Genomic DNA, 23,353 nt, shown 5'->3' on the forward strand with positions numbered 1-23,353 from the left:
TCTCCAGTGCTAGCCAGTTCTCTTAGTCTTATACACATTTTCATTAGATTATTTTACTTCTGAGAGAAAATTGACTGTTATAAAGGCAGTAAGGGAGCAAAGAATAATTGGCATAATCTTTAGCTCTTTTTTTCCTCTTAAGCATTTCTTCTCCTAAACTTCTCCCTTAAAAAGCATTCTGTTCAGTTTGTTTATCCCCTTGTCCTTTTTCTAGTTTGCTTTCATGTGTCTGTCTGGCATGTTTGTTTGAATGTTGCATAGATCTGCCTGTAGCCTTTCTTCCAGGCTTAAAAAAAAAAGTGAACTCTTTGGCATGATGGTCTGATCTTGATCATATGTTGCATTGCTCTGTAAAAAGTTCTTTCAAGTGCTCTTTATGCTTGTGTCAGTTTTTGTCTGTTTGTGAAAGAGGGTAGCTTTTATCTCTGCACATTTCCCATCGAGTGAAAAACTCTTCCTCTCCGAGGGTCAGAATTGAGCTGAATTTTGTCAACATACTTCTCTTTACTATGGATGTTATTTTTACCACAAGGAGCTGTATCCTCTGTACTGAATGAAAATTTGCAAGTGGTAGAGTTTCTTTCCATGTCAGGTTAGCTTTAAAATAGCATTTATTCCAGTGGATGCCTTCAAGTCATGACACGTTGATTCTTCCGCTTACCACCAGCATTGAAGTAGGGTCTCTCTGCCTTCTGCAGCCAAACAAGTGAGTGCTCAGGAACAGTTGTAATACCCAGTTGTTTGTGTTGTTTTTTTTTTAATGTAGGTGAAATACAAGGAGAATTTTTCCAAAGAGAAGGGGAAAAAGCCAAAATATGATTTAAAGGAGGCTAAAATCTACAAGACCATGAAAGACGCTCACAACATGGCCAGTGAGGTATGTTTCCTTACGCTTTTCCTCTAGGGAAATTAAAAGGTGCAAAGTTCTTTAACAAAGACCTCTATTATATTATTAATTCATTCAACAACACTGGTTTTATTAGCAGCTTCCTTTTCTGATGGCGTTTGTCCTCTCTTGCCTGCAGGTGAAATACAAGGCAGATTTAAAGAAGCTCCACAAGCCAGTGACAGACATGTCTGAGTCGCTGATCATGAACCACGTCCTGAGCACCAGCCAGCTCGCCAGTGCTGTAAGCTGCTTCACTAATCCCAGATCCATTTGATGTTTCCATTACTCTTGATTCCCATCTCAATGGATCTCTGCTAACTAGTCCTGTAGCAATGGCTCCCTGCTATTGTTCACAGGACATCACCTGGTAGTGATCTCTTCCTCTGCTTTCTAATGATTATTTCCTGGTTAACAAGCAACTTTGGCACATTTGTCCTATGGGAAGTGAAATCTTGATTAGCTGTAGAACTGCTAATATTTTAAATCCTCTAATAATTTTTGGTGGATTGATTCTTTATTACATTTTAACTGATTGCATCACACTAACAAATACCATTTTCTTCTTGAGGTTTTTTGTGGTTTTTTTTTCTTTTTTCTTTTTTCTTTCCTGCCTACTTTATTTAAAATATTTTGTCTGGGGCTTTTTTTGTAGTTTCACATTTATGTTTAACATCTCCCTGTTACAGACATACAGAATTATGCCTAACAAAATACTTAATAATTTTACTGAGAAAATACTTATTCCCTGGTGCAACCCTTTTATGTATCCACTGTGTTTTCTTTTTTTATTCTTTTTTTCTTAAATCCTGATTTTGATAAAGTCTTTGTTGCAATCAAAACAGCCAAAAGATAACTGTTCACCCACATCTTTAGAAGTGATACTTGATACTGGGAGTTAAACTTCTTGGTTTTGTTTTACTTTTTGTATTTCTAATTTCTCTTTGATGTTCCATTGAAGTGTTGCTTTGATTGGACCTAAGAAGTAAATTTGCTGAGGGATTTTTTTTTTATTGAGATGATTTTTGACACCTTCCCTTCAGTACCAGTACAAGAAGCAATATGAGAAGAGTAAGGGTCACTACCATGTGGTGCCAGATAATCTTGAGCAGGTTCATCTAAGGGAGGCATCAGAACTACAGAGCCACGTAAGTTGGTTGTGTGTTTCTCCCTAACCCCCCTTGCTGAGTACACTGCAATACCCCAGCATTTGACAATCCCTGTGCCTATCTGCTTTAGAAAGACTGCACACCTCAGTCAACCAGTCACTGAGAAATATTTGCACATTTCTAAGTTTAGAACACACATAAAATACCTGTACAGTTTCTTCCTTCTGGAGATCTGAAAGTTCCTTATGTCTGTTGTATATGGATCTTTTTACACAGAATAATACATTTATCACCATTATTTCCTCTACAGAAAAAAAAAACCACACCCACAAAAAAACCCCACACCTGGTAATCACAGAAACTGGAAGCTGAAAGCAGTAGGTTGCTGCTGACAGTATCTTTTGAACTGCTTTATCCATGTTAGCCTCAAGTGGTACTAAGGAGAGCTCTGCCATTCTCTTCCTGCATCCAAAATTGCTTTACCCAAAGCAATACCTACTACTCTGACATCTTTTTCCCTCTGGAATACAGCAAATGGTGAATCATTCCAGAGAAATTCATTCTCTGATTTGGTCTCTAATCCTCTCCAGTCCAGGTTCTAGTCCAGGTATTTGCTGACTGTACAGCAAGAGAGAAATTACTGCTAGAACACAAAGGGCTGTTCTGCTGTGTGGCCTGGAAGAGCAAAAAGGACTATACCTAGACCAGCACTGTAAGGAATTGGCTGTTAATCAGTTTGTAGTTAAAGTTGAAGTCAATACTTGTTGCTCCAGTTTGAGATCAGGATCTGTCCAGCCAAAGACGTAGCATGACCTCCTGCAGCAGTCTGAAAACTGATGCCCTGAAGGTTGGATGCTGTAAGTTGAAGTGTTAATATCTTCATCCTTCTGGACATTTTTCTTCCTGGACACTCATGCACAGCATTAGTTAGCAAGTTTCTAAACTTTATCTTCCCAAGCCCTGCTGCTAATGCTCCAACCATCCATGGACATGGGACCTAAACTCAGCCAGGGTCAGGAGCAGTCTGAGTTCCTTCAAGTTAGATTGTCACAGCTACCTCTCCTCCTTCTTCCCATCAGTGAATCCTTGATACCTGAGCTGACACTGCTTGTTCTCTGCAACAGGAAACACATCAGTAGGATTTTAGGCCACACATATTTTGCTGCAAGCCTGACCTTTGCTTTTACATTTTTATGGTCAACAATATGGATTTCAGGAAGGAAAACAGTGTTAGGCACTCATTTTTTTTACCACAGATCTGTTGACCAAAACAGGCACGTGCTAGTCAATGAATCAGTTCTTTGAGTATTTGGGAGGGTAATTTTTTCTTTTCTTCTCAGGTGAAATACAAAGAAAAGTATGAGAAGGAAAAAGGAAAACCTATGTTGGACTTTGAAACCCCAACATACCTTACTGCAAAGGAATCTCAGCTCATGCAGAGTGAGGTAGGGTCAAAATCAACACTGAAAAAACTGGTAAAATTTATTTTTATAGTTAAACTTTTGCAGTGATTTAAACAGGCAGTTATACTTGCATCTTGTGCATGTTGGTAGACTGAAAAATTATAGCTGTCACTTTTCTTTATACTGGTCATGAAATGCTACTATAAAATTCATGAAGCTTTCTCACGTCATGATGAAGTGGATATTTCCTGTAATTTTTCATTAAGAAACTCTCAGTAAATTAAGCTTATCAAGTCTTCAGGTCTTTAGAAGAAATGTGATATGAAGCACATCTCAGTGTTGCAACATGAGTATAGTGTGTGTGTCCATTATCACAGTCCACAGAAAGGACCCTGGATATTCTTGTCACCTCAGAACTCTGTTTTTTGGGAAACCCATCTATTTCCTGTCTGTCTCTGCTCTCATGATGTTCCTCACTGACCTGTCACTCTTTTTTCAAGCAGTTCTTTTCTGTTTGTTTGAAGCACAACCTGGTTCTGTCACAGCAGAGGTTTATCCATGCTGACAGTCATATAAGGCCATTAGTCATTATGTTTGAGTGCTACCATTGAAGGTTTTCTCTGCATATACAAACAAGTAGAAAAAAAAGCAGAAAAGTCAGGGTCAAGTCATATTTCCATGGAAATTAATGAGCTGTTTCATGGGCTTTAGGAGAAACAGGATTTATTCCTTTAGCTGCCTGTGCCTCAGACTGTAGCAGGTTGTCATTGTGACATTAATATCAAACCACAAGTAGAAACAATGTAATAAATATTTGCTATTTTGCTTTTTTTTTCCCTTCTTACTCTCATTAGAAAGAATATAAGAAGGACTTTGAAGAGTCCATGAAGGGCAGAAACCTTGCTGGCTTGGAGATCACACCATCCTTATTACATGTCAAATATGCAACAAAAATAGCAAGCGAGGTAGCAATTATTCTGTACTTATTTCCTCTGTCACGTTAAATAACTCCACTAAGTATTCTCAGAAGCAGTTCCTTCACTGTTTTCTCTTTCCTAACCATTCACGTTAAGCATGTTTACATATATTTTGTGTTGTGATCTAATTTGTCCTGGAGGTTTATTCCATTGCTCTTTAACTGTATCTGTATTTAGCGTGTCCCTTTCTGACATTCCTCAGCCTAACTGTTCCATAGCAGGGTGTACATGTGTGTGCCTTTGAAATTTAGCTTGAGCAATAATTACTATATTTTGTTGTGGTAGTTAATCTTTAATCCCATGCAATATTATTTGTTGGGGGTTTTTTCGAGCTCTTGGAATATTTTTCTTTTTTTTTTTTTTAATTTTTTGCAAGAAAGCTGTGGATCAGAGAGCTCTTTAGTCTGGCTTTGCAGTTTCCCTTTTCTTTCTTCTGCAGAAAGAGTACAGGAAGGATCTGGAGGAAGGTGTCAAAGGTAAAGGACTAACAGCTTTAGAGGAGACTCCAGACATGTTAAGAGCAAAGAATGCAACTCAAATCCTCAATGAGGTAGGTCAAAGGTAGTAGCCTCCAGCTGCTAAACACTTGTGTCTGTGTAACGTGGTGTGGACTTTGTCATTCCCTACATACTCTTGAGAAGAGGGAAAAAAAAAATAATAACCTCTGTGGGTGACTAGGGATGCAACTGGGAGCCCAAACTTTATAAATGAGCTCTTTTCTGGCTTTGCAGTTACTGTGGGCAGTAGAGGTGGGAAGCAGGTTCTGTGATCAGTCGTCAGGCCAGTCAAGGGATAAACTGAAGCAGGTTTGTGATGCAGTGAGGCTAAGCATGGGAAGCAGAGGTGTCATGTGTGCAAACTAGGGCTCACAGGTCAGGAGCAACACCAGGGATTAGGGACTAGGGACCAAGGCTGAGGGAACAAGAAACAGAGGGAGAGATCAGAAGGGGACTACGGAGCCAGACTGGTGGGCTTGGGATTGGTTTTGTAGGATGACGTTATCTCATATATTAAGTGTCTTAACATGATCCAGCTAAAAGCTGAAAAAGTAACTTTTTAGTGTTACTTGCAATTTGCTTCTTAACAAAATACTCTTAAGATAAGCATCCTTACTGACATAGCATTTCATAGAATCACAGAATCCCAGACTGGTTAGGGTGGGAAGGGACCTTAAAGATGATCCAGTTCCAACCCCCTGCCATGGGCAGGGACACCTCCCACTAGACCAGGCTGCTACAAGCCCCATCCACTTTGTACTTAGTAGAGCAGAGTTTCTGAGTTATTCAAAGAGCCTATATTTTATTACTAGAATATTAAAGACATATTCGAATGTCTGTTACAATTTGAGGTTACTGGTGTGAGAGGGAAGAGGGACCTTAAAGCAGCTGGCCTGTAGTGTGCTCCATGTACTGCTGGAGAAGGGCTGTTTGTTCTGAAGGTTTATGTCCTAAAGCACACAATTTAATGAACGTAATTTTGGTCTTTAATTGTGAGTTTATAACAGCAGTATCCCTATTTTGTGGTGTGGTCATGAAACTATCTGGAAGTGCTAAAGGTATTGCACTCACATTGACAAAGTATCTATTTACTGTCTTCATCTGCAGAAAGAGTATAAAAAGGCCTTGGAATTAGAAATCAGAGGAAAAGGTCTGACAGAACTGGCTCTGGAGACACCAGATTTTGTGAGAGCAAAGAATGCCACTGACATTGCCAGCCAGGTCTGTGTGATTCTCTCACGTATCAGATCTGATGTCTTCTTGAAATGAAAATTTATTAACAGCTTTTTCTAAATGAACCAAATGAAAACTGTTGTTGAGATATGATGAAGGCACCTAAATGTGAGCTTTCCCCAACAGATCAAATACAAACAGTTGGCAGAAATGGAGAAAGCCAATTACACCAGTGTTGTTGATACTCCTGAGATTATTCATGCTCAACAGGTCAAGAATCTTTCCAGCCAGGTATCTTGAGTTAAGCAATTTAATCATTGTTCATGTGGGAACCTGGAGGGGATAGTAATTTGGAGCCCTTAGATAACTATTTCTCACAAGACTGAGAAGACACTCCAGAGAAATTAACTTCTCTATGACTGTCACGTAGCATCCCTTACTCTGAAATTCCATTTCAATATTGAACTTAATTTAATACTGCATAAAACGAAACGACAATTTATATTGCTTTTGCCATACCCAAGATAATTATGTTGTAAGTAGATTTATCTTAATTCCCCTATTCCTTAACGACCAGATGTTTAAAATGAATCTTACATGGGGGTATAATCTGAATGTATATCAGACACACAAGTACTCACGTTTCCATGGAGATGGACGTTGTGCAACAGTAAGTAATGCCAGATAGTTTATTCCTTCTTTTGTATTAATGGAATCGATTTCATATTTCCTGTCAGAAAAAGTACAAGGAGGATGCAGAAAGGACCATGCCATACTATGTGCCTGTAGCAGACACACCAGAAATGCAGCGAGTCCGTGAGAATCAAAAGAACTTTAGCACAGTAAGTAAATAATCAACACTCTGTCAAATAATGACAAACGTTCCCCTTGTTTTCATTTCACAAAGTCCTGATATCCCACTCCAGTCCCACCTAGGCTACCTTTATATTCTCAGGGATCTTCAGCTAGAGGTTCCTCTGTGTAATTTTCTGTAATTTTCTTGAAAAAGCCCTCTCTGCAGGGCTTTCACATCTCCTTCACAAGCAAGAGAACTCTTCTTAGAGACGTTGCCTGGTGTCGTCAGTGGGACTATGGTCTGCAAGAGAAATCTGACTTGGCATCTTTCACTTTCATTGTTGAGACTTCATTCTTTTAGATTTTTCAGGAGATCTAGTTAAGGATCTCCTGTTGCTAGTTTAAATGAGAACCCTTGTAACTGTGGTACCTCTTTGTATCCCTAGTGGTGGTGTTCGAATGACCTCCCTATAAGACGCACTTGAAAATTACTTTTTTCTCATCCTCGAAGAAAAACCTGTGAGTAAATTTTTATGGCGTAGAGTCACCATTTGACATTTAACTTTCTCAACAGCTTCAGTATCAGTGGGACCTACAGAACAGTAAAGGAAAAGTTACAGTTGTACAAGACACACCAGAAATGCTGCGTGTGAAAGAGAACCAGAAGAATTTCAGCTCGGTAAAGTTATTTTCTCTTTCCAGTTCTCATTCCAAACAATACAGGCTAGTGCTTTCAATGAGAGAACTATTTTTGGCTCTTGTCTTACAGGCCCTCATTTTCTTGTTCTGCTTAAATGCCTATAAAAACTTTTTTAAAAAAATGTTTTAATATATATATACATCTTATCAGCTGATTTTGTGGAGTGCCCTGCTGGCAGCCTCTCACATATACCTGGCTATGACATCATTAATCAGTCAATCCTGTATTTAAATTGGTATTACTAGTGCCCAGCTTTCTTTTGTCCAGTTCCCCTGTCAGTAGTGTGTGCTTGTTGTGCTGCAGCTGTCTTCTTTCAGTGAGAAGTGAAGTGTCTGCCTGGTCTGCTTCACATTTCATGTGTTACCAGGGAGTGCTGAAGGCTGCTGTGCCATTTTGCCACGAGCACCAGTAGCACAGTGAGTAACCAAGTGGAAGACATTTGTGCAAAACATGATGAAACAAAAGGAACAAATTGGAACACATGCTAATCTTCAATTCTAAACTGAGTTTACACGTGTTTTGGTATTCCACTTGAAGTGTGTTACTACAAATAGGACTGATCAGCCCCTCTTTTGCACAAATGGCACTTGGGCAGTAGCAGGGTGCAGACAGGCAGCGACTGGAGTTGTCTTGCAGCCTGCACTGCTGTGTGCAAATCAGTCCTGAGCCTGTATGCACTCTCTGTAAGAACTGATGTTGTGTTTTGGATGCTTAACCTTGTTGTCTTCATTCTAAATATTAAGATTTTATATAAAGAAGATATTGGAACTGGAACTACTATTGAAAAGACACCAGAGATGCAGAGAGTTAAGCGAACCCAGGATGCAATCAGCTCGGTACAAAAGAATTGATTTTTAATGCTCTACCAGTGCTAATTCAATTTGAAATAATCTATTCCATCCCCCCACACCCCCTCCTTCTTATTTCTTTAAATGTTGCAACCAATGGTTTGCCAACAATCCATCCAGCTAAGGGTTACTTTCTAAAAGTTTTTGCTTCATCTTGTTACTTAACAGTCATCTTTCTAATAATTAACATTCCATTTGTTACTTACAATCCATTTCTAAAACGTAAAAGCTCTTCCCATCATTTTATTCTCATACCAAACACAGTTTATTTAGCACAGAATCAAAGAACTGCTTAGGTTGGAAGAGGCCTCTTGAGATCACCTACTTCAACCCCATTGCTCGAGCAGGATCAGCTGGAGAAGGTTCTCTAGGACCACATTGAGTCAAGTTTTGAGTATCTCAAAGGATGAAGACTCCATAACCTCTCTGGGCAACCTGTTCTGGTGTCTGAACACCCTCTCAGTAAAAGAGTGTTTTCCTGTGTTCAGATTGAATTTTCTGGGTTTTAATTTGTGCCCTTTACCTCCTGTCCTGTCACTGAGGACTACCGAGCAGCGTGGCCCCTCTTCTTCATTCTTCTCACCCACCCCATGCTTTGTTGGCTTGTCTGTGAGTTGTCAAAGGCCTTACTAAAGCATGGCTCTTAAAGTTTTTATATTAGGTTAAAAATCATAACACTTTAAATTGGAATAATTGTACGTCTTGCTTTTCTTCTGAAGTCTGTAAATATTTAATGAGTTTTTTTGAAAGCTGACATCAATTCAGTATGAGTTGCCAGCATTTCAGTTGTTTGTTTTATGCATATTATGTTAAATACATTCTTGTGCAATGCTGTGACTTATTTTTTTGTTGTGCCAAAGTAGAATTGCAGTTTTCCCTGGAACTGTTAGAGTGGTGTCTGATGACTCCCACCTTTGTTGAATACGATGGATTTTCACAAACCCAAAACTCTTCTTTCTGTAGTAGAAAGACCCAATGGTATGAGGTCCCAAGATATGAACACCTGCTTTTAGAAAACCCTTTTAGTGCAGTGCCATTCATCAAATTAGCTTTGGAGAGCCTGCCTGTAAAGAGGGTGGGAACACTCTAAGAGCAGCTCTCTGCTCGTGCTGAAGCCAACGAGACCTTTTAAATGTTCAGTTTCTGCAAGATCAGGATGATGCTCCTTATGTATCCACATATGAATTTAGGTGTCTATTTCAATGCCATTAGCTTAGCATTTTCAGAAATAGTTTTAAATTTTTAATATAATAATTTTGGGGAACTTGGTGTAGGAAACCTTGACGTGGATCAGTCGTTATAAATCAGGGGGTTTGTTCTTGCTGGAATTAAGCTCCTGGGAGATGTTAGATACCCAGATATTAAGCTTCAGTGGAAAAATTCCAGCTCGAACAAGACTCTGCTTTTTTACCCTAAGTCAAGTTACTGTTAGTGCTCTGTGGAAGTGAGGCAGAAGTATCTATTAGATAACTGTGAGGGTTAATAGAACTAAGAGGTTTCTTTGATTTCCTTCATTCTGAATACATTTATTACCTGAGATTTGAATAAGTGTGAAAGACCTGTGTTTCCTTATTCATGAAACTTGCTATCCATCTGTCAGCTGTGTGTTAATCTACGTACTTTTACTTATTTTCTGATGTCTGTGCCTTTGTAGATTAAGTACAAGGAGAACATTGGCAAAGGAACCCCAATTCCTGACCTTCCAGAAGTGAAGCGAGTCAAGGAGACACAGAAGCACATCAGCTCGGTAAGGGATGACAATTTTCATTCCCTGCATATTCCTGCAGAGCTCGAGCTCAGGTATTTGAGGGGATGTTCCACTGGAAAGGGAACAGATCTCCCAAATCCCTAGGTTCAGCAGCAGGAAGGTTCAAGGTCTGAATTTTGCAGGAAAGATTCTAATCAGCCACTTTCCTGTATCACTTCTGTAACCTTCTCTAAACACAGCACTCAGAACAAAAGAATACCCAGATGGTGTCTTACAGTTAGGCTGGAAAAAATGGATCAGCTGGATGGAACTTGATGGAAAAAAAATAATCAGAGCCTTTTTTGTAGTCACAAAACCTAGTGAGTGATGGTTGTAAGTGGGAACAGGGGCTGGCTCTCCCTCTGTCTGGTTAGGTGTAGCTTTTGATAACCACAACGTGCTCTCCTGGTTTTGAGCCAGTGGTGCTTTGATCTCTGCACACAAGGGTGAGGGAGGATGTGGTTGTGTCATCACTGGTACCTCAGATGGTTGCTGTACAGTGCTTGGGGTGCTCTGCCACCCACCCAAAGACTATCTTATCATTTTCCATTCCTGATTTTATAAGTACTCTGCCCCTTTCCAGCTGTTCTGATACTAATGTGTTTTACAGCTCACTTTTGTCCAACTGAGTTGTGGGGTTTTTTTATTCAAATGATTCTTCATTTTCTCTAACCTTTTACTTCAATTGTTTTCCCTTGTTGTGATTGCTTTTTTTTTTGGTATTTTTTCATATTTTCAATGACATCAAGCAGTGAAATTACTCTTTTTTGTTAGCTTGTGTTGTTGCAAGTATCTTCCTAGTTGCAAGAAGAATCCTGAATGCATTTGCAATGTATTTCTGCATGGTTAGGTTTTAAACCAACCCAGACATCTCCTGTGCAATTCCTTAATGAAAAATGCAAGTTTTCAAAATCAAACAATAACAGGTCAAGTTAAACCTAATAGTATAAGAGCTAAAACTCAAATGTTTATCTTACTAGAGACCTAAACCAAAGTAAAATAGAGATGTTCCAATCAAATAGTCAGAAATCCAAATGAAACAGAGCCCACAACAGAGTATTTTGGCATTAAACATGTCTATAAAAGGTTCAGCTGGTTGTTAAAACCATTAAAAAAACTCTAGAAATGTTGAGTGACTGAAAAATACTACTGTTATAATTCCTAAAGTAAGGAAAGAATCCATAGCTACCTTTTGTGTCAGGCCAGCAGAACATATAAACTCCTGTTCTCCTACAAGTATAATCAGGATTGCATTTTTCTATCAACTTGGTCAAGTACCAATGTGCTGCAGTTGTTGTGGAAGGAACATTCACTTCTCACCTTGCTGGGTGCTTGTGTTCTGCAGGTGTTGTACAAAGAGGACCTGGGGACAGGTACCCCAACCCCTGTCACTCCAGAAATAGAGAGAGTCAAACGCAATCAAGAACACATTAGCTCGGTATTTAAAACGTTTTAAAAAAAACCCCAACCTGTAACAACTTCTTTTTGCATAACATCCTAACACCTGGTCTGGTTTTCTTCAATGGTTCACAATCCCATCCTGCTCCTTTCTTTTTCTTTCTTGGCAATATTTTTAACTCTTTTTATATCCCACCTTTTTGTGCTTTAACTTTTTTTGGGGGCATTTTACAACTCGACTTGCTTTTTTGTTTGGTTGGTTTGGTTGGTTTTTTTTAAGAACCAGAACTGGAAGCTGTGACATTAACACAGGATTTCTCTCCATGTTTTATCTTAACCCTTTATCTTCTACTCTCTGGTGTGGCATAATTACAGAATAATCAACCATCATCCCCTTCCTTAATATTTCCCTCTAGAACAAGTGTGAAATCAATAATTTAAAAGCAATCCTAACGCTAAACGTAACTCACAAAAGAGTCAGATTTAATGGTTTTGCCTGCGTTGAGTTCTTTTTTTTTTCCTTTTAATTTTCTTTTTTTGTGTGTGGAAACTTTCTTGTACCTCCCAGGTGTTGTACAAGGAGGGCTTAGGGACTGGAACCCCCACCCCAGTCACTCCGGAGATGGAGAGAGTCAAACGCAATCAAGAGAACATTAGCTCGGTATTGCTAAAGAAAACAAAACCTGCCACTCCAAATGCAAATCAAACCCCTTTAACTCCTCCTCATTAAGTTTTTCTCTCCGTTCTTTGCTGAACTTCGAACGACCCTTTCCTAATCAAATCACTAAAACCCTGTCAGTGGCCTTATATTTTAATTTTTCGTGCTAACTGAATTGTCAGTAAATTGTTCCAGCGGTGAGATTTTAACCTCATTTCCCTAAAACAATTAAACAGTTACAGCTACCTTATTTTTCTTCCCAGTGAAACAGCAGCAGGCTGAGTGGTGTCACTCCTCCTCAGTGACAAAGTCATTCCCTCTAACAGTCTTCAGACTCACCCCAGCTGCTCACCCTGCAGATGACACATGAGCTCTGAACGCTTCCCAAAGCCCAGCCACGGAATGCAGCCAGTGTGTGTGCTCTGCCTTTGCCTCTTCCTGCTCTGCTGGGTGCTCCCTTACCTATCTTAGAATCATCACAGGATGGTTTGGGTTGGGAGGGACCTTAAAGATCATCTAGTCCTAAAGGTCTTTACAAGAAAACCTGAGTGGCATCCCCATCTCACTAGAATACGACCAAAATTGTCTAAATAAGGAAAAATTACTGTAGAATTGAATTTCTCTCCAGATTGTTTCCACTCCTACCAGAGCCAAATGGCCATTAAAAAAAGTTGTCCCATATTTCTATTTTAATTAGAGCAGCTTGGGGCTAATTTTAACTCATTCCAACCCAATTCATGATCAGTATGAAATTCAGTCCTGACTGGAGGTTAATAGAGCAGTCCAGAGAAGCCAAAAGCTGTTTAAACCTCCAGCTACATTTCATTGTCCTGGAGGTCCTTACAACTCTCTTTTATGCTGCTGAGCCTATTTAGCAATCTCAGAGGCCAAGCTGCTCATGCAAGATCTTTTCTCTGAGCAAGAAAACTCCTGGGGGCAAAAAAACACATAAAGGCAGAGTTTTCAGGGAACTGCTTCACCCAAAACTCTCTGGCAGTTCTTGCTGGTGTAACCTGTGTGCACCCAGGTGAGATAGCAACAAACCTCATAGTAATAATGCCTGATTCTTTTAATTTTTTGTTGTTGTTTTTTTGTTTTGTTTTGTTGGGGTTTTTTTTGCTGACCTTTGAACAAAGCTGACAAAACTTTTCTTTTTCATACTTGGAAGTTTCACTGTATTAAATTAATTCTCTCTCTGTCTTCCCTGTCCTTCTTTTTTTTTTTTTTTCCTTCTCCTCCCTCTGCTCCCTCTCCTCCCTCTCCTCCTTTTCTCCCTCCCTTTCCTTCTCTCTTTCTCTCCCCCTCTCCTGTTTCTCTCTCCCTCTCATTTTTTTTCTCTCCCTCTCATTTTTTTTCTCTCCCTCTCCTCTTTCTCTCTCCCCCTCTCCTTTCTCTTTTATTGTTGTTTCTCCCAACACATCCCTCTTGCCACACAGGTGTTGTACAAGGAGGGGCTGGGGATTGGAACCCCAGTACCTGTCACTCCTGAGCTGGAGAGGGTCAAACGCAATCAAGAAAACTTTAGCTCGGTATTTTTTTTGGTCATTCAAGAAAACAAAACTTCCCTGTAACTATTTAACACCTGCAAATTTCATGTTCTAACTTACAGAAACATCCCCTTTCTGCTATTAAATTTTTAGTCATTGTTAGTTATATTTAATGTACTTAATTTATTTTTAAAAGATTTTTTTAAATAATCAGAATACTTCAATACTTCATGTCCTTTCATTTTTAAAGCTTTTCTTTGTGGGGCTCAAGGTATTTTGCATTTTTAAAAAACACTGCTTTTTAATTTGCTTAATCCCAGTCCTCTGATGCTTCATTCTTCTACTGAGGCAAATCTCAGAACTAGGATGCAGTAGTTCTAGCTAGAAGAACAATTTGTCTAATTTATAACGATTTCTAGCTGTTTCATACCTCCTAATTTTCTTACTTCCTGGTATATTTAGAATATTTTAATATATTCCTAGTATATTTATTTTATTTAAAAATGGTTTGTGTTACCTCCACCAAAGGCAGAGGGTTTATTTGTTCTTAACTTACTCCCACGTTACCATGTGGGTGTTGTACAAGGAGGAGCTGGGAACAGGAACCCCAACCCCTGTCACTCCTGAGATTGAAAGAGTCAAAACACAATCAATAAAACTTTAGCTCTGAATTTTTTGTATTTGAAAAGCAGAAATTTCCCTTTTAATCTATTTTTAAATCATTTTAACACCAAAAAAGCCCTGCTGTGTTTCATTGTAATCAATTTATACCAAACAAGTGTTGTGTTCCCTGGGTTTTGACATTTTTTCCCTCCATAATTGCTACCTTGTTTTGATCAGATCATCCTACTAATAGTAACTTGTACATTCCCTATTCCAGCTTTCTTTTGTCTCTGAATTTGCATTTTTTTTCTTTAATATTTCCTTTTCCTTTTCTTTAATCACTTCAGTCCTTTGTGATTGTGGGTTTTTTTCCTGCACATAACTAAACTATTCATTGCCTGATTCAAACCTGTGGCTACAACCTCAGGGTGCCAGTGCTCTGCCACATGCCAGGGCAGCCTGCTGGGGTGTTGATGGAATGGGTAAATCAGAAAGGCATTATTTCTTTGTTCCTTCTGCGTTCTGTTTGATACCTTCTTCCTTTAGGAAATCTTTAGTATCGTTGATACGTTGGCAGCACGAGTCTGCAGGGTATAAATAATGGTAGCATTAGGATGTTTCTCGGGGTGAAAAAAGTGTGATTTAAGCCAGAAAAGCACTAGTAATTAGATGTCTCTTTCACACAAATGATTTTCACTCAGGGAATGGATGGCTTGGGCTGAGGTGTGAAAAACTTCCTGAAAAACTTTCAGGAAGATGCCTTAGAACCTGGTCCTCCAATGACTCCTGTATGGGCAGGAAAAGGTTTTACCTCACTGCTGGTGGAAAGACAATAAACCCCTTCATTATCATTTACATGAAACTTGAATCTTCTAAATACTCACCAGTTTTCTATGTTCCACTTGAGAAGCAGCTCAGCAGGTCTGGGAGGTGTGTTGGCACTCTGGCAGAAGGCAAACTGGTGTATTAGTGTTTAACCTCGGAGTTTTTAAATAGTTCTTTATTTTTATGGCTGTCTTTAACCCCTATGTTTGTTCAGGCGTCTCAGGAAAACATCTCCCGTGTTCTGCACATTCCCTCAGCAAATCAAATGTTACTGTTGTTTGGTTGTTCCTTTCTCTCCTTTTAACCCAGCCCTGTTACCCCACAGGTGTTGTACAAAGAGGAGCTGGGGACAGGAACCCCAACCCCTGTCACTCCTGAGCTTGAGAGAGTCAAACGCAATCAAGAAATCATTAGCTCGGTACTTTGTGATTTGAAAAGCAGAAAAGTCCCTTTTAATCTCTCTTAAAATGCCTTTAACACACACACACAAAATATCCTTGTTCCCCTATAATCAACTTACACAAAAAAATAATATCCTGGTCCCTTGGAAACTTTTTTATTCTGTAATTGTTACTTACATTTTTCTTGTTCCTCTTTTTTAATTACATCACCTTAATAACAACTTTTAATTCCACCTTTCTCTTGAGACTGATTATAATTGTAATTTGGTTTTTTCCCCCCCCCCTCTTAAAAAACAGCCTGTTTCCCTTCTCTTAGTCAAAACAACCCTTAGTTCTGTGTGGTGGGTTTTGGGTTTTCCCCCCTGATTTTACTCACTTTATATAAGAGAACTAAACCATTTGGTACTTGATCCAACCCTGTGGCTACCACCTCAGGGTGCCAGTGCTCTGCTGGGGTGTTGATGGAATGGGCAAATGAGACAGAAATGATTCCTTTGTTCCTTCTGCTTTCCCTTTGCTCCTTTCTGCCTTCAGGAAGTCTTCAACCATCTACCGTTGCACAGAGAGTTGTCCTGTCTAGCTTCTGAGAAGCAGCCAGAGAAGCTCCCCAGCTTTCAGCCAAAAGGCTGGCAGAGCAGCAGTGTTTAACTCTCTAGTTTTCAGGAGCATTTTAATATCTCTCTTTTTCATTCCAAGCTTTAGCTCGGAGCCACTTTGAAAACCACCTGCTTGTTACTGTTGTTAAATTGCTGCTTTCTCTCCTTTTAACCCAGCCCTGTTACCCCACAGGTGTTGTACAAGGAGGAGCTGGGGACAGGAACCCCAACCCCTGTCACTCCTGAGCTGGAGAGAGTCAAACGCAACCAAGAACACATTAGCTCGGTACTTTGTGGAGGAAAAGAAGTTTTTCCCTTTAACTCCACTTAAACTGAATTTTTTAACCTTTATTAAAAATGAACCATCCTACTCCTTACTTCCATGTAACCTACTTATAAAAACATCCTTTTTCTTTGCTGTACTGTATTTTCCAGTGCTACTGACCTACCACTTCTTCACGATTTACATTATCCTAAAGATTTTTAACTGTTTTGCTCCCTGTTCCAACTTCCTTTTTCTTTCATATGTGTGCTTTTTTTGGTTAAATCCTATCAGCTTCCTGTCTTAACGCTGTTATCACAGAAGAGGGAGGGTCTGACTGTCTAGCAGGCTGCAGTGGGAGGCTAAAAGCTCCCCTCCACCAGGAAAATGTGTTTGATGGGGGGCTTCTGTGCTGGATTTGTGGCACCTGCCAAGAAAAAAAAAACCACAGACCTCTTTGCCTTTAGCCCCTTCCAGGTGCAATCCAGCCCTCATTGCTTCCGAGGGGGGGAGCTTTTAGGGAATATTAGAGCCAGACTGAGCTCAAATATTTGACTTCAGGGTGGATGGGGTTATTACTGAGCTGTGATTGTCTTGTTGGATGCTTCTTGTTGCCACACAGGTGTTGTACAAAGAGAGCGTGGGGACTGGGACCCCCACCCCTGTCACTCCAGAGATGGAGAGGGTCAAACGCAATCAAGAAATCTGTAGCTCGGTACTTTGCTAAGAAAAAAAACATTAAATAGTTCCCTTTAACTCGATTTCAAAGAATATTTTAACAGTTTTAATAAACGGGTGGTGTAACACTTGTTGCAAAGCCTTTCCTTCAGCCCCTGGCTCTAAACAGCTTACACAAGTGATTCCTTCTCACTCTGGTCTTACTGTGGTGGCTTTAACTTCTTGCAGGTTTTATCGGTTTTTCAAACGTGATTTTAATGCCTTGTTCTAATCCTAAAAACACTTAACAAGCTCCCCTCATTTTATCTGCAATGCTGACTTTTTTTTTTTTTTTTTAATTGGTTATAATTTACATCTTCATAACATCCCCAGCCCCTCAGGATGGTATTTTGGTGGTCTCATTTTTGCAGCACTTGCGCTATTTTACTGCGAGCGATCCCGTAGCTAAAAAGCCAGTGTGCCAACCCCTGCTTCTCTGGCAGAATCTTGCTAAGTGCCCTCTTTAAGAACATGCAGGACACCTAGGCCCTGTGAAAGTAAACACCAGAAAAAAAACATTGCCTTAGGCTTAAAGCTTGTCTGCTAATAACTTTTGGTTTATTGTTGCTTTCTTTGGCTCCCTTCTTCTGTCTCACAGGTGTTGTACAAAGAAAACATAGGGAAAGCAACCCCAACCCCTGTCACTCCTGAGATGGAAAGAGTCAAACGCAATCAAGAAATCATTAGCTCGGTATTTTTCACAGGAAACCAGTTCCTAAAGAGCTGACTGAAGTGTTTAACATCAGTGTGGCAGTTCAGTCCTCTGTGCTTTCTAACTTTACCAAGTGAATCTGCCATACAGCACCAAGCTCCTGCCTTCTGTGCTTACAAACCAACCCTCTTATTTAACACTGGCTGAAGCAGGATTGTACTTGAACCAGGTTTGACCTATTTGGGATGCAGAGTGGTTCTCTGCAATTTTTTGTGCCCCAAATCTAACCCGTTCTAAGTGTAATGATTCAAAAGCTTTACTGTTTGTTGGGTTGGTTTGGGGTTGTTGTTTTTTTTGGTTTGGGTTTGGTGTTGTTTTGTTTGGTTTTGTTGTGGTTTTGTTTTTAGTTCTTTTCCTTGGTGGTGGTACCTCTTTAATGACATTTGGATATCCTGTAGGTTTTGTACAAAGAAAATGTGGGGAAAGTGACCCCAACACCAATCACTCCAGAGATGGAGAGAGTCAAACGCAATCAAGAAATCATTAGCTCGGTACCTTAAATATAGATATTATTATTTTTTTCCTCTCTGCTTATATTTTAATGAAGTAACATCCTAACTACCTACTGAAAGCTCATTTCAATTTAAACAAGAGAGATTTTGTTTCTGCAAATTAATCATTGCTCCTCTTCTAAAATCAAATCACTTTGGTGTTAACAGTTTGATCCAGAAATTAAGGCCTTTCTTACAACTGTTTGCACAGTTGTGGGCTCTATCCAGGCAATATCAAGAGCTCAGCAGCCTTTGCTGAGGATATTTGTGTTTATCTCTCTGTGTTGAGTGTTTAAGCTTTTGTCACCTTTTCAGGGGTATTTGATTTCAGTGAAAAAAACCAAACAAACAAGAAACTCAATCACCCCACCCTGGAAAGTCCCCTCTTTCTGACCAAGACAGAACTAGATAAACAGAACAAGACTGTTCTTGTTCAGGTGGTGCCTCAGTGACAGCTCTTAGGTGGTCTCCTGGGCTGGGGAGATGTGCAGGTGTAATGGTGCAGGGACAGCCACCCATCCTCAACACCCTGGCAGCAAAACTCCCTCCTCCCTCCCAGAAAGGTCACATACAGATCAAAATATTTCTTAATTAGTTCTCTAGGGCCCCAGGCAGCTTCCCCCAGCCCCTGGAGCCTTCATCACATTGTAGCTGGATAGAGCCCTTCCCTTTAACCAGAAAAATAACAAGCTTTTCTTTTACAGCTTATTTTTCTTACCCTTCCTTAGAGCAGTTAAACGTTTGGCTTTTGTGCTGTGCTACGTGCCATAATCAGTTGTGACTGCTTTGGAAATTCGATAACAAAGTAATAATCTGTGTTCAAACCCTTTTGATTTCTGGGGGGGGCTTCTAAGCAACTGGATACATCTTCTGCATCCCACAGGTGTTGTACAAAGAAAACCTGGGGCGAGCAACCCCCACACCAATCACTCCAGAGATGGAGAGAGTCAAACGCAACCAAGAACAAATTAGCTCGGTATTGTCTGCAAGAAGTAAAGGGGATCTGATAAGTTACTTTTTAAAAAGTGCTCTAAGTCTGCCTGTTTTCATTTAACCCGCTAATTTTTCCTCTCAAACTTAAAGTCATCTCTTAAAATATAACACTTGAAAGAGGTTGGGGGTTTTTTTTTGCCAATTAACTTTTTAATACTGTTTTTCCTGTGACTTTTTTTTTTTTTAATGTTAAACTTTCCTAACGGATGGTGTTTACTCTAAAACCAATAACATTGACCAGTTTTAATTGGTACTTTGGTGACCCTGAGTTACTTTGTGATCTGTAGGTTGCATACAGAGAAGGCTTAGGGAAGGCAACCCCCACCCCCCTCACTCCGGAGATGGAGAGAGCCAAACGCAGCCAAGAACACGTCAGCTCGGTACTGGAAGGAGACAGACAACCACTTGATCTTAAAAATAACCATTCTGAACCAAAACCTCCACTTCTAATCTAGCCTTCCTTTTTTTTTTTTTTTGCCTATTTTTCCCTTTGATATTCACCCTCTTGCTCTAGCAAATAACTTCTTAGATGCTTTTATCGCCCAAGATCTTGTCTCCCTGTGCAGGGATGAGTGTGCTTAAGCAATGACAGGACATACAGAATGAGCTGTAACTGTTCCAGTCTGATGTGGGGACACCTTTTTGTGCACGGCAGGTTTTGTACAAGGAACACCTGGCAAAAGGAACCCCAACCCCAATGACCCCAGAGATGGAGAGAGCCAAACGCAACCAGGAAAACATCAGCTCGGTAGGTTCTGTTCAGCATTAAATGGAATTACACTGAACTAGTAACATTTCAGGCCCTGATATCCTCACTCAGGTTTACAGGGCAGAACTAGCTAGCTACCTAGTTTGGAAATATGAAGGAACTGTACTAAAATCAGATCTTTAATACTTGCCTTTTGCTCTCTGCTGCAGTTCAGTTTTGTGTTCTGTGTCATTAACTGCTTTGGGTTTGTTTTTTTTTAAAAAAAACAAACAGTTGAATTTCACATAACATACGTTTCTTTCAAGTCTCTTACAAATACCTTCTGGTTTTGCTGGTCTTACACTGTGTGACAGACAAATGGTAGTTCCTCAGTAACTGTCTTTTATGTTAAATTTCTGCCATTCTGTATAAAACCACGAGGCCTCTGGCAGGGGCCCTGCCTTAGGCCCTGCTTTGCTAACCTGTTACCCCAGAGGTAAATCCTGACCTGCTCCATCCTGTAAATGTTTATACACATAACAGATCATACAACCACAGGATGGTTTGGGTTGGAAGGGACCTTTCAAGGCCATCTAGTCCAACCCTTTGCCATAAGCAGGGACATCTGCAGCTGGATCAGATTGCTCAGAGCCCTGTCCAACCTGACCTGGAATACTGTCACAGATTGCTGGATAAACCCAGGAATCCCCTAGCTGCAAACAATGGTTACAGCAGCAAGATCCAACTGTTGGATCCCAAAAAAAAGAAACCCTACAAACCCAGCAAAGACTGTGGCATTTCAATGATAAGTACAGGTTCAAGCATGTGCTCTGTTTCACGCTGATAACTCCACTAAAGCCAGAGGGGTGCATGTCAAATATATGGAAATGTTACCTAGAACATTATTACTGCATTCCCTCTAGCTGTTGTTACAAGGCTAAAAAAGGCAAGTGAAGAACATTTGGGCTGGAGGGCAGAGCTGCCCGTGCCTCCTCTAATGATGAATAAGAACATTGCTTTGCAGTCCAATGTTATTCACCACCACAGCTGCTGCTTCCTTCTCCCTTTCTTTGCCAAGCTGCTGCAGCAGGGCTCGTCCCTGAGATTCAGAAGTGGTCCTGGGCCCTGTGCTCACTTCTCACTTCCTCTCTCCCTCCCACCTGGCAGGTTCTTTATTCAGACAGCTTCCGAAAACAAGTTCAAGGCAAAGCTGCCTACGTGCTGGACACGCCTGAGATGCGGCGCGTCCGAGAGACCCAGAAACACATCTCTACGGTAAGAGCAGCTCCAGAGGTATTTGTGACGGGGCAAGAGGGTGAAATAAAAGCCTTTTACCCCAGGCATTCTGGGCTGGCAGCTCAAGGACAATGCACATAGGCCAAGTCTGGTCATCCAGAGTCTTAAATGCTAAAGGCAAGAGCAGGAAAGCCATGGGTGGGATCAGGCTCTTCATCCTTGCTCCTTGGAGTGGAGAAAGGCAAAAGCTCAGCACCACGGGGCACCTCTCCCCTGGGAACCCCCCCCAGCTGAGCAGGAGCAGAAATGGTTCATCCAGAGAACAGACATTTAATTCGTCTCCCCTTGCAGGTGAAATACCACGAAGACTTTGAGAAGAGCAAAGGCAGCTTCACCCCTGTGGTGACCGACCCCATCACGGAGCGGGTGAAGAAGAACATGCAGGACTTCAGTGACATCAGCTACAGGGGCATCCAGCGGCGCGTGGTGCAGATGGAGCGCAAGCGCGTGGACCAGGACCAGGACAACATCACAGGTCAGAACCCAGGGCTGTTGGCAGCTTGGGCAGGTCAGTTGCACAGCACACAAGCTGACCTCAGTCAACTGTTGTAGCTCAGCTCAGCCCTAGCAATTCGGCTGTGCCATGACCTGCAGATGGTGTTTCCATCAAGGCCCATTTTGAAGATGCCCTGTTGCAGCAGCTGTGAGGCAGCTGTTGGGCTGTCCGAGCCCTCCTGCCCAGCTTTGCAAGGCAGGGCTGGGTCTTTACATTGTTAACTTCACCTCTGCACAGCAGAGAAACAGTTTAGCTCACTCGATTAGATAAATGCCTATTAAAAAAAAAACAAACCAAAAAAAACCAAAAACCAAATACCTGAGCTGTGCTCCAGCTCTGATAACTAGAGAGATAGGAAGTAGAGCTTGTCCTTTTGTGCTGTTACTCCAAGTGAGGACAGAGGCATGCAGCTCAAGCTCTCAGGCAGGTGCTCGAGCTGCAGCCTCCCCTCAGCAGACACTGGTTCTCCTGCAGGTCTCCGTGTGTGGCGCACTAATCCCGGCTCAGTCTTTGACTATGACCCAGCAGAAGACAACATTCAGTCCAGAAGCTTACACATGATCTCTGGTAGGCTCCACAGGCTGTGCTGTTTGTGTAACCAGTCAAGCTGAAGGTTGGGGGTACTGAAACACAGCTGGGGGCTGTGCTGGAATGCAAGAGCAGCCCTGGCTTCAGACCCTGTACTAAACAGAACAGAGAGGGGCTGAGGGAGCTGGGGTTGTTTAGCCTGGAGGAGACTCAGGGGGGGACCTGATCACTCTCTACAACCCCCTGAAGGGAGGCTGTGGTCGGCTGGGGTTGGGCTCTTTTTCCAGGCAACCAGCAACAAGACAAGAGGGCCTGGCCTGAAGCTGCTCCAGGGCAGGTTTAGTTTGGATATTATGAAGCACTTCCTGATGGAAAGGGTGATCAGACACTGGGATGGGCTGCCCAGGGAAGTGGTGGAGGCACCGTCCCTGGAGGTGCTCAAGGAAAAGCTGGAGGTGGCACTTGGTGCCGTGGTCTGGAGATGTGGTGGTGTTGGTCATAGGCTGGGCTTGGTGGCCTTAAAGGTCTTTTCCAGCCTTTTTGTGATTTTGTGAACTTTGCCTGTTGGAGCACAACTGCAGCACGGTGTCCAGCCAGTGCTCTGTACCAGGCCTGGTAAAATCCCACTGAGTAACTATCAAACCAGATTAGGATGAATTCCTACACTTTTCCCCATCACTTGTGTAAAGCACAGGAACCAGCTCTCCTTAGGGTACCTGAGCCCCTGTCAGTTTCCCACTTGGGGTAACACAACTGCTAAAGGGCTGATACCAAGGGGAGAGTCTGGGGTATTTTTACAGAATGCTGATGTTTAGCATATAAACTCTCGGGGTGTCTCTATACATGTAACAGGTGTTTTTTCTGTGCATCTCCTTCCACCACAAGGAGCTGACTTGGTTCCTTTCTCCTCGCAGTCCAAGCCCAGCGCCGCAGCCGGGAGCATTCCCGCTCTGCCAGTGCCCTCAGCATCAGTGGTGGGGATGAGAAATCCGAGCCCTCGGAGGGTGTGGATCAACACTTGTCCTACTACAGCAACGGGGGCTTCTTCACTGCAACTGCAACAGGTA

The 23,353-nt window shown here is 41.3% G+C and overlaps 1 protein-coding gene across 50 annotated transcripts in view; it reads left to right on the plus strand.

Moving 5' to 3' along the window:
- The window catches only part of NEB (nebulin), a 112,811-nt gene that overhangs the window by 87,972 nt on the left and 1,486 nt on the right, over nucleotides 1-23,353 (plus strand). For 31 of the 50 annotated variants that reach the window (XM_051623440.1, XM_051623461.1, XM_051623470.1 and 28 more), the window contains 24 exons: nucleotides 767-877; nucleotides 1,026-1,130; nucleotides 3,336-3,440; nucleotides 4,253-4,363; nucleotides 4,815-4,925; nucleotides 5,980-6,093; nucleotides 6,232-6,336; nucleotides 6,783-6,887; nucleotides 7,415-7,519; nucleotides 8,284-8,376; nucleotides 10,043-10,135; nucleotides 11,481-11,573; nucleotides 12,102-12,194; nucleotides 16,297-16,389; nucleotides 16,988-17,080; nucleotides 17,681-17,773; nucleotides 18,193-18,285; nucleotides 19,169-19,261; nucleotides 19,566-19,658; nucleotides 19,934-20,026; nucleotides 21,134-21,241; nucleotides 21,554-21,737; nucleotides 22,233-22,325; nucleotides 23,201-23,350. In XM_051623440.1, coding sequence (XP_051479400.1) covers nucleotides 767-877; nucleotides 1,026-1,130; nucleotides 3,336-3,440; nucleotides 4,253-4,363; nucleotides 4,815-4,925; nucleotides 5,980-6,093; nucleotides 6,232-6,336; nucleotides 6,783-6,887; nucleotides 7,415-7,519; nucleotides 8,284-8,376; nucleotides 10,043-10,135; nucleotides 11,481-11,573; nucleotides 12,102-12,194; nucleotides 16,297-16,389; nucleotides 16,988-17,080; nucleotides 17,681-17,773; nucleotides 18,193-18,285; nucleotides 19,169-19,261; nucleotides 19,566-19,658; nucleotides 19,934-20,026; nucleotides 21,134-21,241; nucleotides 21,554-21,737; nucleotides 22,233-22,325; nucleotides 23,201-23,350 — 2,530 coding nt within the window. Of the gene's footprint in view, nucleotides 1-766; nucleotides 878-1,025; nucleotides 1,131-1,929; nucleotides 2,035-3,335; nucleotides 3,441-4,252; nucleotides 4,364-4,814; nucleotides 4,926-5,979; nucleotides 6,094-6,231; nucleotides 6,337-6,782; nucleotides 6,888-7,414; nucleotides 7,520-8,283; nucleotides 8,377-10,042; nucleotides 10,136-11,480; nucleotides 11,574-12,101; nucleotides 12,195-13,627; nucleotides 13,721-15,431; nucleotides 15,525-16,296; nucleotides 16,390-16,987; nucleotides 17,081-17,680; nucleotides 17,774-18,192; nucleotides 18,286-19,168; nucleotides 19,262-19,565; nucleotides 19,659-19,933; nucleotides 20,027-21,133; nucleotides 21,242-21,553; nucleotides 21,738-22,232; nucleotides 22,326-23,200; nucleotides 23,351-23,353 lie in introns of all 50 variants that reach the window. The other 19 variants (XM_051623493.1, XM_051623443.1, XM_051623445.1 and 16 more) reach the window with 19 other exon arrangements.

Source organism: Apus apus, chromosome 6, assembly GCF_020740795.1.
Source record: "Apus apus isolate bApuApu2 chromosome 6, bApuApu2.pri.cur, whole genome shotgun sequence".
Lineage (NCBI taxonomy): Eukaryota > Metazoa > Chordata > Aves > Apodiformes > Apodidae > Apus > Apus apus.